General features: G+C 39.5%; 1 protein-coding gene across 11 annotated transcripts in view; it reads right to left on the reverse strand.

Moving 5' to 3' along the window:
* LOC127847139 (chitin synthase chs-2-like) overlaps positions 1-16916 on the reverse strand; it is a 40111-nt gene that overhangs the window by 3181 nt on the left and 20014 nt on the right. For all 11 annotated transcript variants that reach the window (XM_052378807.1, XM_052378806.1, XM_052378808.1 and 8 more), the window contains 12 exons: positions 16785-16893; positions 16215-16368; positions 15290-15701; positions 14359-14585; positions 13796-13966; positions 12566-12730; positions 12049-12181; positions 11817-11960; positions 9878-10048; positions 8713-9015; positions 2994-3202; positions 2571-2648 (listed from right to left, as the gene is read on the reverse strand). In XM_052378807.1, the coding sequence (XP_052234767.1) occupies positions 2571-2648; positions 2994-3202; positions 8713-9015; positions 9878-10048; positions 11817-11960; positions 12049-12181; positions 12566-12730; positions 13796-13966; positions 14359-14585; positions 15290-15701; positions 16215-16368; positions 16785-16893 (2276 nt within the window). The remainder of the gene's footprint in view (positions 1-2570; positions 2649-2993; positions 3203-8712; positions 9016-9877; positions 10049-11816; positions 11961-12048; positions 12182-12565; positions 12731-13795; positions 13967-14358; positions 14586-15289; positions 15702-16214; positions 16369-16784; positions 16894-16916) is intronic.

Consider the following 16916-nt stretch of genomic DNA (forward strand, 5'->3'; position numbering starts at 1 on the left):
TTACATATTGAGCCAAGTCCTGGAAAAACTGGGCTTATTGTATTAGCATAAAGTGTCGTCCCTGATTAGCCTCTGCAGTCCGCACAGACTAATCAGGGACGACACTCTCCGCCTTGACTGGAATTTCGCCGAGAAGGGACTTAAATTAAACATAAAATAAAATAAAAGCGGAAAGCGTCCTCATTGATAAGCCTGCGCGGATCGCACAGGCTTATCTGGGACGACACTAAACGCTAGTGCTTTAAACCCATTTTTTTTTCCGGAACGAGGCTCATATTATTGGAACAAAATGGGCGTTGCGAGCGCAGACAGCAATACCCATTATAGCTAATACGATCATTATGAATGTTTTCTAACTTACCGTACTAAGAATTTACTCTTTGATTGTCCAATAAAATGTACGTAAGTTTAAAAATCACACATATAGGCCTTAGCTTATCACGATTTTTAACAGACAAAGGGCGGAAAAATGCAACATACATATAACGCGCGTGACCATGATTTAAACGAGCAAAGAATGGTACACTTCCTAGTGAATCAATTTGAAGACGCGCTATGATAAAAACCGGGCTTAATGCATGTGCGTTAGGTTCTGTCCCAGATTAGCCGTTGCAGTTCGCACAGGCTAATCGAGACTTTACTTTCATCTTTTATTGTTTTTCCCGTTTAAAGGCATTATTTTCGTCCCTGCTTAGCCTGTGCGGACTGCGCAAACTAATCAGGGACACTTTCCAATTTAATGGCATTTTTATATGAAGAAAATCTCTCCTTAAAGATAATCCACTGAAAGCGGTCAGTGTCTCCCTGATAAGCCTGTGCAGACTGCACGAGCTAGTCTGGGACGGTACTTTACGCTCATGCATTAAGCCCGTTATCCCAGAGAACGGCTCATATTTTAATCAGGGGAATTTTATATTGAAATGTAAACAATACTTTTTCGCATGTACAAGTGCGTGACTTTTATATTCGTATTTTGATGACTTTTTTCTTTATGAGTACTTTATTGTTATAACAAGTACGCTAAGTGAAGGCAAGCAACCATCGTAATTCAATCTGAATATTGATGGTAACATTGTGTACAATCAAAAAAACAAGTGGTGCATGGCTTTGGAAACTAACCAAACATGCAACATCACAGAGTGCCAATAGAAAACATGCAGCACATGTGATAAAATCTAACTAAAAATCGCAACGTGTTCAAACAAAATATGTAAATAAACAACACGAACACATATCAAAGAATTTAAACGGCGTGATTATTTGATTTAAGAAACCGATAACCGCTAATATAATTGGAACTTTTCATAATTGTAAATTATCGTAATCAGAAAGTTAAAGTTAATATTCATTAGTTTTCATATAACCATACGCACGTATTAATTAAGATTGCAACTCAATCACTCTTCCACAATCGCATAATGTAAAAAATTAATCAAACTAAAGCAACGACGGGAAGAAATAAAGACAGGGTTACACTCGGTGTCAACATTTACCCCTTGATGCGTCAGGTGCATGACGTTCTGAAAGTAAGGGTCTGTTAGTTAAATTTTCTTTTTCCATGTTTCAGGTTATGACGAGTTATTGCATAGAATGTAGTTCCAAGTCAAACCTTATTTAGAAGACGTGAAATAGACTGCGCGGGCAGAGATACATCTATAACAAAAAACCGTCAGAGCTTACGGTTCCTCCGCCTGGGGCGCATCGTTGTCGAATGGTTACAGTAAAAATTTGTGATTTTAACCCATTTATGCCTAGCGTCTAGAAAAAAGACCTTGGCAAACAGCGTAGAAGCAGATGAGACGCCGCATGATGCGGCGTCTCATCAGGGTCTGAGCTGTTTGCTTAAAGGAATTTCTGTAAGAAATATTCTAAATATAGAACTAAATATACTAGACATCCCTAATTTTTGAAATACATTGATTCAATTTAGAAGGATGTGAGAGTCCACTAGGCATAAATAGGTTTATTTCATGAAAAAAGGAAGGAAATTACCTACATAAGTTGAAACATCCAACAGATGTCGTACTATGCCAGTGACATGTTTTCTTTACAAATAGCACTAAGTCTAAACATACGAAACCAAGTGTCATGGCTTTTGTGCTCCGCATTTTCCTTAATGTTGACGTACTATTGTTGCATTTTCGAGAAAATACCTATTATTGTTGTTGAGATATACACATGACCAACAACATCGTCGACTGGACGTACAACCTGATTCCGGTAAAACCCTCATACAATTGCTGAGTGGGACAATAAAGATATATGCGCTTAGTTCTGTGAAAACTGGGCTTAATGCAGAGCGTAAAGTGTCATCCCGGATTAGCCTGTGCTGTCCTCAAAGGCTAATCAGGGAAGACAGTTTTCGTCTTAACTAGTTTATTTTTTTGGTTAAAAAGAGACTTTGTGTAAACGAAAAATTCCATAGAAGCGGAATGTGTCGTCCCTGATAAGCCTGTGCGGACTACACGGGCTAATATGCGACGAGACTTAACGCTCATGCATTAAGCCCAGATTTCCCAGACCGAGGTTCATATGAACGCGTATATGGTTAATTGATCATGAACACTGACCTCTTTGTATGTCATTTCTCCTGCTGTCGTCCTCTGGTCTTCGCTCGGGTCCTCGGCGTCTTGATCAGGCAAGGTAATCTGTGCCGCATTAAAAGTGTATAGTGTCTTTTTGAATAAAAACTAAGTTTAAATGTGAAACCAAAATACAATGTAATTCTTGGAGAATTGAAATTATATCTTTTAATGCTTATAAAATTAAAAAGAAAAATGAACATACCAGATATAAGAGAAGACAACGTTTGCTTTTACGAAACAGGGCTTAACCCGTGTCATGATATGAAAAATTGTTTCGCTAAAATAATGTAAGTAAGCTGATTATTCTCAATACAGAATTTGTCTATAATAATGTTCGTTTAAAGACGTCAACGTTTCGGCAATAAAAGTTTGACAAATAATTTATAACACGACTGCTCTCATTCGCACCTTCCGTTTTATTTTGAATATTTCGGTAGAGGCGCAGATATGAAGCAGCGTCGCAATTCTGTGCATCAACATGCAGACGAACTGTACGAACAGAAGTATTCCGAACACGACTGTGAACGCGACGCTGATTGGCTCAATGCTTTGACCTTTGTTGGCCTTTCCATTGTCGTCAAGGGTGGCGCAAGGAAGTGGAAACGCCAGACTACCACCTTAAAGAAAATTGTACATAGGTAATTGATAACACATGACGTCACACTGACAGTGTAAACATGTAATGGGTTTACATGACGTCAAATGGCACATGAACATTGAAAACAGGTAATTGATTCAGTTTTCACATGACGTCCCACTGGCGCAAGAACATTCTTAACAGGTAATGTATTCACATGACGTCAAATAGGCAAAAGAACAGTGTATATGGCTTATGAATTTACATGACGTCACACTGGCACAAAATTCATGGGTCGCAGGTTCGACTAACTATAAATTCATGGGTCGCAGGTTCGACTAACTATTAATTCGTCCCTGGAAAGAAACGTGTCTTGTATTGTATTCTACCCCCGATTATCAACGAACGCGTCTTTTAAGGGCGATGTCCATATGCATGGAGAATGGTACACTCAATAAAAAGTCATTCTTAATCGACATTAACTGTTGCTTATTCTTCATTCAAACAAGACAAGCGACCATCTTACTTATTCGAATAATGAAAAAGTAATAATTTCTTTTTCTGTATACAAGCTTGACATATTTGGTATAAGCTTTTTAAGATAAATAATGCATTCAAGTAAATGGAATTCAAACCTAAGGTTATTAAATTTATTAAGCTATTTCCCTATTACTTCTTCAAATCTGTTGCTTTGTAACTAAAAATACCCCATTACTACTATGGATACAGCTATTCGACAAGTCATTTCAAGCAACTGGAAAATAATATTAACCCATTTATGCCTAGCGTCTAGAAAAAAGGCCTTGGCAAACAGCGTAGACCCAGATGAGACGTCGCATGATGCGGCGTCTCATCAGGGTCTGCGCTGTTTGCTTAAAGGATTTTCTGTAATAAATGTTCTAAATAAAGAAACAAGAGGGCCATGATGGCCCTTTATCGCTTCACTGTTTTTTATGCGAAAAAAGCGTGCAATGCGCATTGGTTGAAATGTACTCAAGCATGTGGCTTTCTCTTTCTATCCCTCGTCCCACTGGGCGCTTAAAGTTGGAAGGGTGAGCATTTTTATATATGGAAAACGTTACTACGGTGTTAACTAAACAGACGCAAAAAGACTTGATTCCCATGCATGCATGTAGGTTTGTTGTTGTTGTTGTTGTTGTGACCTTGGAACTAATTATGTAAACAACGTCTTAGACTGGTCCGCGCATATGCAGAAATGTTTTCGATCGTGCTTTTGAACTGATGGGTAATAATATTCACGGCAAAAAAGCTTATAAATTTAATATCTTTGTAGATATGGGATGATTAAGTACCAAATGCCATTCTCGACCTTCCAATAGACCATAACTCCTTCTGAAGAGTTTGTTTTCGTTTTGAAAACAGGACTGCCGGTTTCAAAAAGGAGAAATTGCTCATGATGAGCAATTTCTCCTTTTATCACAATGATTTCTACCCCACCCAGCCAATTTATAAATAGTCCTTTACAATATTATTTCTCGTCTGCAATCTCTTTCAATTTGGGGCAGTCCAAAATGTGTCGTTTAGTAAAGGGTTAACATTTATGGATAGTTAACATGTTGGTCTACCTTTCACGCTCGACGTGTATGCATTTATCTCTTATAATTAAAAAGTTATTCCAAGTGTATTTTGATAAACTTTTAGTTAGCAAAAACGCATAAACATGCAAAGTTCAACGACTTCCTGTGGCCATTTTTTTGGACGAATCAAATTTTCTTGAACAACTTTTTAATGGGAGCCTTCAAGGGATAAATTTGTCCCCAGGGGCATAATTTGAACAAACTTGGTAGAGAACTATAAGATGTCACTACATACCAAATTTGGTTGCCCTAGGCCCAATGGTTATGGACAGGAAGATTTTTAAAGTTTGCACAAAAGAGGCTTTATATAAGCATATGTTCAGTTTTGTGACCCCCGGGGTAGGGTCAAATTTGAGCCCAGGGGAATAATTTGAACAAATTTGGTAGAGGACTATTAGTTGTCACTACATACCAAATTTAGTAGCCCTAGGCTCAATAATTATGAACAAGAAGATTTTTAAAGTTTGCACAAAATAGGCCTTATTTAAGCATATGTTCATTTTTGTGACCCCCGGGGCAGGGTCAAATTTCACCCCTGTGGCATAATTTGAAAAAAAAAAACTTGGTAGAGAACTTTAAGATTTTAATGCAATGATGTATTATGGACAATGGTTATGGACAAGAGAATTTTTAAAGTTTGCACAAAATAGGCCCAATATAAGCATATGTTCAATTTTGTGACCCCTGGGGAACGGTCAAATTTGATCCCAGGGGCTTAGTTTGAAAAAACTTGGTAGAGGACTATTAGATGTCACTACATACCAAATTTGGTAGCCCTATGCCATACGGTTATGGACAAGAAGATTTTTAAAGTTTGCACAAAAGAGGCTTTATATAAGCATACGCTCATTTTTGTGACCCCCGGGGCATGGTCAAATTTGACCCCAGGGGCATAATTTGAACAAACAAAGTAGAGAACTATTAAATGTCACTACATACCAAATGTGGAAGCACTAGGCCCAATGGTTATGGACAAGAAGATTTTTAAAGTTTGCACAAAATAGGCTTTATATAACCATATGTTCAATGTATTGACCCCCGGGGCGGGGCCAAATTTGACCCCAGGGGCATAATTTGAATAAATGTGAAAGAGGTTCACCCCAGGAATATTTGTGAGAAGTTTTATCGGAATTAGACTTGTAGTTTTGGAGAAGAAGATGTTTAAAGAAAAAGTTAACGCACGCACGCACGGACCCACGCACGGACGCACGCACGCACGACGGACACAGGACCATGACATAAGCCCCGCTGGCCTCTGGCCAGTGGAGCTAATAAATATACTAGACATCCCTAATTTTGGAAATAAATTGATCAAATTAAGAAGGATGGGAGAGTCCACTAGGCATAAATGGGTTAATGTGATGTATTATGACAAATGTTCGGGTTTCTTCTTCGCGCTTGAATTGTATTTCTGATTCAAACCAAATCATTGTTTTCGTTCAACATTATCTTCACATCAACCAACCTTAAAAACCTGTAACATTATTTTACATGGTATCAATGATTTAAGCACATTTCGATTTTTTTTTCGTGTGTTTATACTACAGTCCCTTTTTCGTGGCCGACTAAGGCAAAAGAGCAACCGGTTCCTTATTTCTTAATTAATGTCTAACTTAAAAAATAATTTATAATACAACAACATGTATCACATACATATCAAAATTATTAAATATGTTGGTAGTAAATCAGAAAATGTGTTTCTACTTATTATTCTTTTAAACGGTTTAATAACCAGTCAAATAAAAGAATTGGATGTTTAGGTAGGACCTTGGATCAACGGGGTTCACAGGCCTGAAGGGTTGGACAGAATGTAAAAATACCGTTAAGAATTTTATTTTTGCAAATTTCTCAAGTTATTGAATAACATTTACACAAATCTTTGGTGCATATAAGACAGTTTTTCTTGCATTTGGTGTTCATATCTAAAGATTTAAGAATAAATCATTGAATACGTCTAAAATTGGTGCCAAAATTTACGTTGCGTGCATCATAACCGTACACTTCGAACTTTGCCAATAACACAGGCTTAGTAAAAAAAAGTAATTCTGATGTTTTTTTTCAAATTGCCATCATCAGCATAAAAACTGTCTTTAATGCACTAGTTGAAATTCTTAAGAAAAATTGTTTTAAAAAGTTATTTGAAGAAAAGCACCACATCCGGCTGTGTTTACATCCATTAACGATCAATTGTGAACCCAACACAGTCACGTGATCCTGCACCCTGAGATTACGAGGAAATTCTTAAATGTACAGCGCGGTTATAAAAACTTGTTCGTGCAGACCAAATAAATTATTTCAATATTAACATGGACCATCTTTCATCTAGCGCGTTTAACTGAGAAATTATGCAAGAAAAGCATACTGATTTTTACGACAACACTGAAGCGAACAAAAATACGACATTAATACACGCGTTTTACTTCATTATGAGTTGTAATCAAAGTACTAACAGTACAGGTGTGACGATGCTTTTGAAGAGGATGGATATAAAAGTATCAATTTAAGTTTATCTACATCTCCACAATTGTGTATGTGGGTACGAAAATTTTGGGTACGAAAAAAAGTATGCCAAAAAAAGTTGGGTACAAAAAGAAAAGTGGGTACGAATAAAAATTGGGTACGAAAAAAGTTTTGGGTACGAAAAAAAAGTGGGTACGAAACAAATTTTGGGTACGAAACAAATTTGGGTACGAACAAATTTGGGTACGATAAAAAATAAGGTTACGGGGAAGAAGTACCCGTGGGGAACTTGACCCATTCAGCGAAACTGGGGGCGGATTACATTCTCGATCAAATCTAAAATAACTCGTTTGGGTTTTTCCGGCGTCACAGCGTTTAAGTGCCAGTTTTGTGTTTGGTTCCTGTCCCGAACCTCTCGATAAAATTTAAAAGAGGACGGAAACCAAGCTGCCATTAGCTTTATCAATGATAATCAGCGAGCTATGCCGATTGAGAAAATTTAGCTAACTCAATCGGACTGGCTCGGTCTTTTACAAAGGTCGCCATTGTGATAAATTTTTTCATGGTATGATAAGTTAGACGAGCTGCTTCGCTGAAGCAGCATCGTCATAAAGCAGCGTTTATGCCAAAGCTCTTATTGCGTAAATGCCGGTTGGCTGATGTTGATGCCGCAAATGTGTCACCAATATGAACCGTGCTCTGTGATAACGGGGTTTAATGCCTGAGCGTAAAGTGTCGTCCCAGATTAGCCTGTGCAATCCGCACAGGCTAATCAGGGACGACACTTTCCGCCTTCACTTCTTTTTGCTAAGAAGAGACTTTCTTGAAACGAAAAATATCACAAAAGCGGACAGTGAGTCCCGGATTAGCCTGTGCGGATACGCACATGCGTTCAACCTCTTTTTCACAGAGCACGGCCCATATTAGTAATAGCATTTGTCGTATGGGGATGGCAAAGGCACGTCATTAGAATCAAGCTCAAACAAAGCGGAAACAAAACCCTACGCGTGTTTGTTCTTCGTGTAAGCTCGAGGAAGTAAAAGTGCAATTGGCTGTTATTTCAAGACGATGCGTCAATGGAAAGGTTGATTTTTAGCAATGGGACAAGAAATTCAATATCAATACATGTATTAGTATTCACAGAGCAACTAGCAAGGAAATGAAAATGCCATATATGTAACAAAAGAGCAATAACTCACTAAAAATCAGTCTTAGACATAATCATTAAAAAAAAAGACCTAAAACTATTCCACCTATACGGATACTGCTTATAAAGTTTCATCCATGGAGACCTATATACCGGGTTCCTTCCGGATAGCATAAGCACCTACCGGAAGCGACCAAATGCTGCAAACTGAACATGACTAAGCAACTACAAGCAGCGACCACCTGCTGCAGACTGAACACGACGATGATGAAAGAATGAGCACCTACCGGAAGCGACCACTTGCTGCAGACTGAACACGACGATAATGACAGAATGAGCACCTACCGGAAGCGACCACTTGCTGCAGACTGAACACGACGATGATGAAGAGGGAGTTGATCAAGATGAATATGAGGCAGACTTTGTTCCTGAGTTCCGTGAGCTCGGCGGAGATCTCCGCCTTCTGTTTCGCGTCCTCCTCGAGGGGTTTCAGGTACTCCTCAATCAGCTCCCACCAGAACTGCGTCTCGTCCTTGCTCAGGGCCTCCCCGGGCCGGAACAGCCGGATGTCTTTGTCCTCCTCGATCCAGTACGGGTTCAACATCCGGTCTCGCCGCTTCTGCTTCTCCTCCGTAAACAGTGGATTTGCTTAGTGGTAAAAATGTAACATTTGTTGACATGACTCTTTTGTATATACAATTCCATATAAATATATTGTAATCTTTTTTAAACGTCAAATTCATAGTTTAACAAACGTGTGAAACTTCCTCGGGATATGCCACTAGCTATGGGCCCATCATGAAATGTTTTTCAATTATCGGTATTCCCTTTCTTACTTGCCTGGACAATGTCGCTGTATATATGTATCAAGTGTGTCATTATGGACAAATGTAACAACTGCGCCCAGTTGTAACCTTTTTATTACATTGAGCCTCGCTCTGTGAAAAGGGGTTTAATGCATGTGCGTAAAGTTTCGTCGTAGACTAGCCTGTGCAGTCCGCACAGGCCAATCAGGGACTACATTTTCCGCTTAAACTAGATTTTTTGCTAAAAAGAGACTTTCTTTAAACGAAAAATATCATAAAAGCGGAAAGTGTTGCATGTGATTAGCCTGTGCGAAATGCACAGGCTAATCTGGGACGACACTTAACGCATATGCATCAAAACCTCTTTTCATAGAGCACGGCTCATATATATTATGTAAAAAGGTTTCTCTCATTTCGTTAAAATAATTTAAAATTAGATAAGTTATAGACTTCTTCCTTTGAGTTATTATTTTTGCTTGGGTTTCAATCTCTGTTTTTCGTGAAATGACGGTACGCTGTTTTGCGAAAGTAAGTGTCTTCTCGGTATTGATTTTTGACACAGTGACACCTAACTCATTTTTCGATAAATCATGATTTACACACACCAATAAAACGTTGAAATCAAACTGATAATGCCTGATGTTCTACTAAACTATGATACTATACATAGCAATATAATGTAATAAAGCAATCAGTGTACTTACTTGTTGTTCCGTTTCCCATTATCTTTTCCTGTACACTTGCAAACGGCAGTTTCGGTCCTGTCACATCGCCCATGACGATTGGCGACCTTGACCTCAGTGTGTTTGTGTTGACCTCTGAACCGGCGCGCTGGCTGCCAATATTGCTGAATTCTCGGACGTTCTGTTCAATCCCTGCATAAGGCGTTAAAATAAGTTGTGATTATTCTTGTTTACGTATTGCATTCAAACGGAGCTTTTAAATTCATTTTCAAAACTATGAGCAATATGAAAGATGTTTACCAGGCGTGATCAAAACGTACAACTATTAACTTTAACTAAACGAAATTAATATCACTGGATTATTTATGTTTTTTTTAAAGCGACTTTACAACACTCATAAATAAAGGGATGGTAACGAATATCTGGAGATCCTTATATCCGAATACTGGTCAAGTATCTGGATAGTAAAAGAGTATCTGAATACTTGATTAAACGTTACCGTCCATTTTGTTATGCACGTTATGTTCCTTATCGTATCCTACGCGTGTACACCAGACATCGTTAACAGACTTCATGTATCCGTTAATTGGTTGATACTCAGCGGGTGCCCGTGACAAAACCCAATCACCTTGGTGATACTAGCGTATTGGACTAATTGCCCACTTGCACCTCCGTGTTTTGTTTTATGGTCCTTTTTGACCGAATATTGTCGCCAACGGGCCACTTGGCTTTAATTAACGGGTGGCAACATTGTAAAAACATGCAGGGCCGTACGCAGGAAAGTTTGACTTAAGGGAGGGTGAGGGAGGGGTCTTCCCTCCCTATTTGTTTACTGGTGCATTAACAAATAATTGAATCAAGAACTGCTAGATATGTGTGTGCATGTCCATACCTGTGTCAAACTTATATAGAATGTAAATATCGTAGCTTGCCAAAGTTTGTTTGGGTGTTACCATGTGTTTTAAACAAAATTTCGTATTTTGCGACTTTGATAAATTTTATATTAATTTTTTTTATATATTTCGTCATTTAAATGCGTTATGTTGTTTAGTTTACCGTTCTTAGAAACGTTTTCACAGTGCTGTGATTTTGGTAGTAGTATTTTGTAGTTTACGTATAAAAAGATACGGGTATCCGGATATTATTAGATACACTGCTAGTAGCTGAATGGGATATACACCTTTAGTTATTTCGTAACATACGAGATCAAAGCTCGAGTATGGAATGAAATTACCCAGGGTGTATATCCCATACACCATCAGTTACTATCCGTGTAACGATTATATGTCACCGACTACCTTTTGCTGGTTATGTTTAATATATATTTCTGCTTCGTCTGCTGCAGTAGATACGAAACGTTTAGCCATTGTCTTAACTTCCGGGAGACTTAGCACCGAGTTTCACATAAATATACCGAATAATTGGAATATGTCTGCAAATGACCCGTTTATGCTTGGAACCCCGTACATTGAACAGACGCCATATTTTACGTTGATAGGTGTATTGAAATTACTCGGGGTGTATGGAAAATACAGCCCGTGAACGTGGCCGCTCTAAGCCAATCGGATTAGGTAATTTTTGTAGTAGGTGAAATATATTCCAATATTGGATGCAGTTATCCGCATACCCATTTAGGATACGATTTCCATCCCTACTTCAACATAGTTAAAGCAAATATTTGCAAAATGTATCAGATATGTGTGTACTTGTATATATACATATTTGGTTGCACACATACATGTCAACATAGATGAGCATGTGCGCGAAGTGTCATGCCATATAAGCTGATCAGACACAACACTTTCCGCTTAAAGAGACTCCCTTTAAACGAAACATTCGATAAAAGCAAAATGTGTCGTCCCTGATAAGCCTGTGTGGACTGCACAGGCTAATCGTAGACGACACTTGACGCACATGCATTAAGCCCTGTATTCCCATAACCAGGCTCAAGGTATCCTACCTTCCAGCCTGTCCAAGATGGCCTGCATCTTCCTGTCCTCGGAGTGACTCAACATCGGCAAACTCGGGCAGCAGCCGTTCAGGAAAGAGAAAATCCCTGAGAACATCGGCTGCTTCTTATTTTTATCTTCACCGGCGTTCGGGGCTGAAACGGATAAAAGACAAAGTCTTAAATAAGAGTCTTAAACACTTCATGTAATGCCGATGATCTTTTGGTACACGTGACATTTTACCTGCTGCAGTTTTACTCTCTCTGGTTCCCCAGGACACGTTGTTCAGGTTCCCCAGAGAGTACAGCATGAGGATCATCGACATGGAGGGAATGGCCAGAAAGTAGAGGAACCCGTGAATGATGCACCAAAACTCCTGCAAGAAATAGACATCTTGATAAGTGAACAAGGTTGCACATACCTTAGGTAAACTAGAACCGTATTCATTATTGTTTATATACTTCTAACTTATGGTGATAGAAAAGAGCACCAAGGTAATACTCAGGGAAAAAGACGCTTATACTCCGAAACCTGTCAGTAACCATAAAAGGAATAGTATCAAAATTATGTAATAAAAGACGTTGGTAATAGAATAAACATTGCATCTAGTTTATCTCATACAGAAAGAGTCAGGCACGCGTGGGTGGTACGGACCATGGATACACGAACAGAACCATAATTGTATTTCTTTCGCATCAAGATGCCGGGTTAATAAACCACGAGAGAGCGACTAAAACAACAAACACAAATCTGAAACTACCTGAGGATGTATGAAGGCTGCGAGAATGAACACCCCTGCGATGAAGAGCAGGAAGGCGGTAGTGACGGAGCACATGCCGTAGTCAGCCGCCTGGCGGAGCAGACCAACGATGACGACCATCATCACGAGGCTGTACAGCGTCGACAGAATGGCAGCGTACGTCAGCTGGGAGATATATTGAGCCGCTTTTATGGATTTAAAAGGAAAGTTTCTTCTAACCGAAAATCCAGTTTAGGTGAAAAGTGTCGTCCCTGATTAGCCTGTGCGCACTGCACAGGCTAATCTGGGACGACCCTTTACGCACATAGGTCAAGCCCCGTTTCCCAGAACAAGGCTGAATTAGAAACAGTCAAAATAACTTAAGCATAAACACGGTTATCAAAACAAATAGCAAAATCAATATGAACGCTTCGTAGTTTGAGAATGTGTATTGCATAAGCATTGAGGTACTGTGAAAACCGTACGTCAGCAGGGAGATAAATGATAAACAGTCACTATGTCTAAGAGCATAAAAATATTTATCAAAATAACTACCAAAATCAAAATGAACACTGTGTATTTTTGAAACATATATTGCATAAACATAGAGGCACTGTGGATAGAAGACTGGTAAAAATTATCAACAATAAAACCCCTGACACTACTAGTATCATTGACTTACTAAAATGTGTTTAAAATTAGTTGAGATTTTAGGAGCTGGATCGGCTAGCTCAGTTCATGAGCGCTGGACTAGAGATTCGAATATGGCGGGTCAAAACCAAACACGGCATACTAACTTCGACATTGTGTGTTAATTGATCATGAACATATTTTAAAGGCCATTCTGCCCTGACTTTAAGTTGGGCTATAGTTAATGGTATAGTTAAGTTTGTGCGACGGTTTACTGACTTTCGATATATGATTGAACAACTGTTGAATACGACGAAAACAACACACAATCACAACAACAGAAACTCATGTGTCGCGTTCTGAGAAAAATGGGCATTATGCCTGTGCGTAAAGTGTCGTCCCAGATTAGCCTGTGCAGTCTACAGGCTAATCAGGGACGACACTTTCCGCCTTAACAAGATTTTCGGTAAGAAGGGAATTCCTTTAAACGAAAAATACCATAAAAGCGAAAAGTGTCGTCCCTTATTAGCCTGTGCGGACTGCACAGGCTTATCTGGGACGATACTTTACGCACATGCATTATGCCCAGTTTTCTCAGAACGCGACACACATTATCATTACCTGTGTGTCACTCTTTGCCTTGAAGCACAGCACCACCATGATTGCCACCGGGACCGCGTTTACGAGCAAGGCCACCCACAGATCTATGGTCGGGTAGGCAAGGTTGATGGCGCCCAGTATCATCAGGAAAATGGTACCCGGCGTTAGAATCGAGGACACCATGAGTAGAGCCTGGACAAGAATAAAACAAATACATATTACGATCAATGAAAGATGCTAGTAAATGTTTACAGACACAGTTTTTAATTACTATGGTCATGATGTCTATTTATTCTTTGAAATTAAGAAAACGTGTATGCGATGTTTTAAATCACATATAGTACTGTAGGTCGACGCTTCCGTAGAAAGAGCAGTCGTTGTCACAAACATGTGTGTAGTAATAAAGGCGTTCTTATTGTAACATGAAGCTTTGTGTATCGATCTCCATCCTTCCAATGTTCTCGCAACAAAGGCACCAACCTTTTGTCTTCCTTAAAAACGGTCTCGAAGGTATATGTACGATTACAAGGCGATTACAAGGCGAAATGATAAAGCTAAACTTAAAACACTATTGCAACACTCACCTGATAAAACACGTAGGCCAGGGAGATATCCGGGTTTTTCTTGATGACACTTTTCCAGTCGGTGAGGAGGTCAAGGATGTTTGCCATGGTGGAGGGCGTCCATCGCCGCCGCTGGTTGAAGAACTCGTTGAAGCCCTCGGGTGCGTACGTGAGGGCGTCCGAGGCGGCACAGTACTCCACCCGGTGACCTTGCTGCAGCATCAGGGTGCACAGCCACCGGTCCTCGCCTACAGAACATAGTAAAGTTCAAAATGGCGTATGAACTGAGGCGTGTTAGTTTAAACCTATTTAATTTGGATCGATTTGATTGAAAGCTTAAGGTCTATTGAAATGCTCTCGGGTAAAACCACTACTTGGTGTCTATGGGGGGTCTAAAGAACACTCCCACGGTAAGGATATAACCCTTGACCTTCCGGTCGCTGGCGGACATCCATTCGCCACGGCGACCTTTTTAAGTGTGGCTTGGTTATTGACTTTCGGTGGTAGACACTAGTCCCAATAGCTCTAGGCCTTTACTTCTATAACTGATAAACATCCATTTATATATATGTAATACTTAATTACTTCAATAACAATATTTGTATTCTTCATTTGAACATTGCTGTTTGGAAATACTGGTAAGAAATATCAAGTATCAAGTTTACCAAACAATATTATATATTTGCAATTACAAGAAAATGCATGTATTTTCATATAAAAGGAAGAAATATAAAGAAGTCCACCCTTAACGCACTCATTTAAGTACATTGACATTGATAATTATCTTTTCCGGTTAATCAATGGTTATACACGTCTCGTTTATATGTTAATTGCAACGTCCCAACTTTATTGTTTTTACAAATAAACCATTTTTAACTATTTTCACCCTAAAGAAAGCTCATTAGCCAGATACCAAACCTACTATTTTCCAAAATATCGCCACACTGCTTACCCTGGTCGTACTGCACGTAGTGGCGCGCTTCCGAGGGTGGTGTGGTGTAGCGGTTCATCACGTTGTCGTCCATCAGGGCGGAGCCTCGAAACAGGCTGAAACATCCGGGGCTACACAGCACACAGCCGAACTTATCCTCTGCCGCCTTCTGTAGCCAGTGACTCACGGCGTACTCGAATTTCTGGTACCACACCATTGCGCCGTTTCCAATCGGATGAATCCGACCACACGCCGCACCGACATCGGGGTTCTTCCGCATCCTATCAACCAGCAGCTGCACCGCCTTCGGATGGAAGTCCACATCACCGTCCAGAGCGAGCAGAAAGGTGTTCTCGGCGCGCTTCTGGAGCGCCTTTCTGCCGTTCTTTGATTTAAAGAGTTCATAGGCGAGGAAGTAGTACATGTACATCACCTAGACGGGAAATAGTACATGCACATCACCTACACGGGAAGTAGTAAATGTACATCACCTAGACGGGAAGTAGAACATGACATCACCTAGACGGGAAGTAGAACATGTACATCACCTAGACGGGAAGTAGAACATGTACATAATCTAGACGGGAAATAGTACATGTACATCACCTAGACGGAAAATAGAACATGTTAAATGGTAAGGTCACTTCAAAGCTTAGTTTTGTACAACAATCTCGCACTTGGATAAGAACTTGTAATGCAACTGTCTTAATCAATTATAAGAATATGAATATCAACAATTGATCCCTCGCAAAATCAGCGACCGTTATGCCCACTCAGTGCTGTTTATATAGAATGTTCATTACGTTTCTGTTTGTCAGACAATGTGGCGGCGATAAACGGCATCTGATTGGTTAATCCGTTATTTCGATTGACAGCTGGCAATTGGTCAATTACATTCCAATGATATATTGTTAAATATCAATTGATCGTGTTGCTCTGTGATTACCTGACTCCATCGCTTCCGGTGGCGAATGTACGTCTTGTCTTTGAGATGGGCGATCAGTTTGTTAGATCCCGGAAGTTTCCAGACGAGGCGGCCGCCGTATGGGGTCGGCACGACCTTTGGAGGCGGCATTTTGTAGGCTGGACCGTGGTGAGCACTGAAGACGTGATTTTTAAAGGGAATAAATATCTTAAATATTTGATTTTGTTGCGCTTGCAAACTATTTCTGACATCGATGATGGACATTTGAGGTGGAATAGTTATAATGTAAGTGTATACGCAAGTGTTCAGAATCTGGATAGGTATTAATACTTTCTGATTGTACATGTAGTTTAATGGGAACAGAAAAACGTTGGTTTTAATGTTTCAAGCTTAAATATAAGCAAGCATACGAATCGTGTTGTTTAATTTTCTTGATTTTTTTTCCATTTCATAGTACGTAAATTTAAAAATTGTTAACTCAAACTAATTAATTCATAAATCTTATCATAGTACTTATAATAATTGATCAGACATGGAGAAACCCGGAAACTATAGACGTAAAACACACTAAGCGATGCTAGAAGGACTTACCTTGCAGAAAGCTCGACGCACTTGATGAGCAGTTTCACATACGAGTTGACGTTGAACTCGAATTCCTCATGCTCATGTGCGCCAAACGCATCGTCGAAGAAGATGTGAGCTACAAACATTCGAAATACGACA

Source organism: Dreissena polymorpha, chromosome 10, assembly GCF_020536995.1.
Source record: "Dreissena polymorpha isolate Duluth1 chromosome 10, UMN_Dpol_1.0, whole genome shotgun sequence".
Classification (NCBI taxonomy): Eukaryota; Metazoa; Mollusca; class Bivalvia; order Myida; family Dreissenidae; genus Dreissena; species Dreissena polymorpha.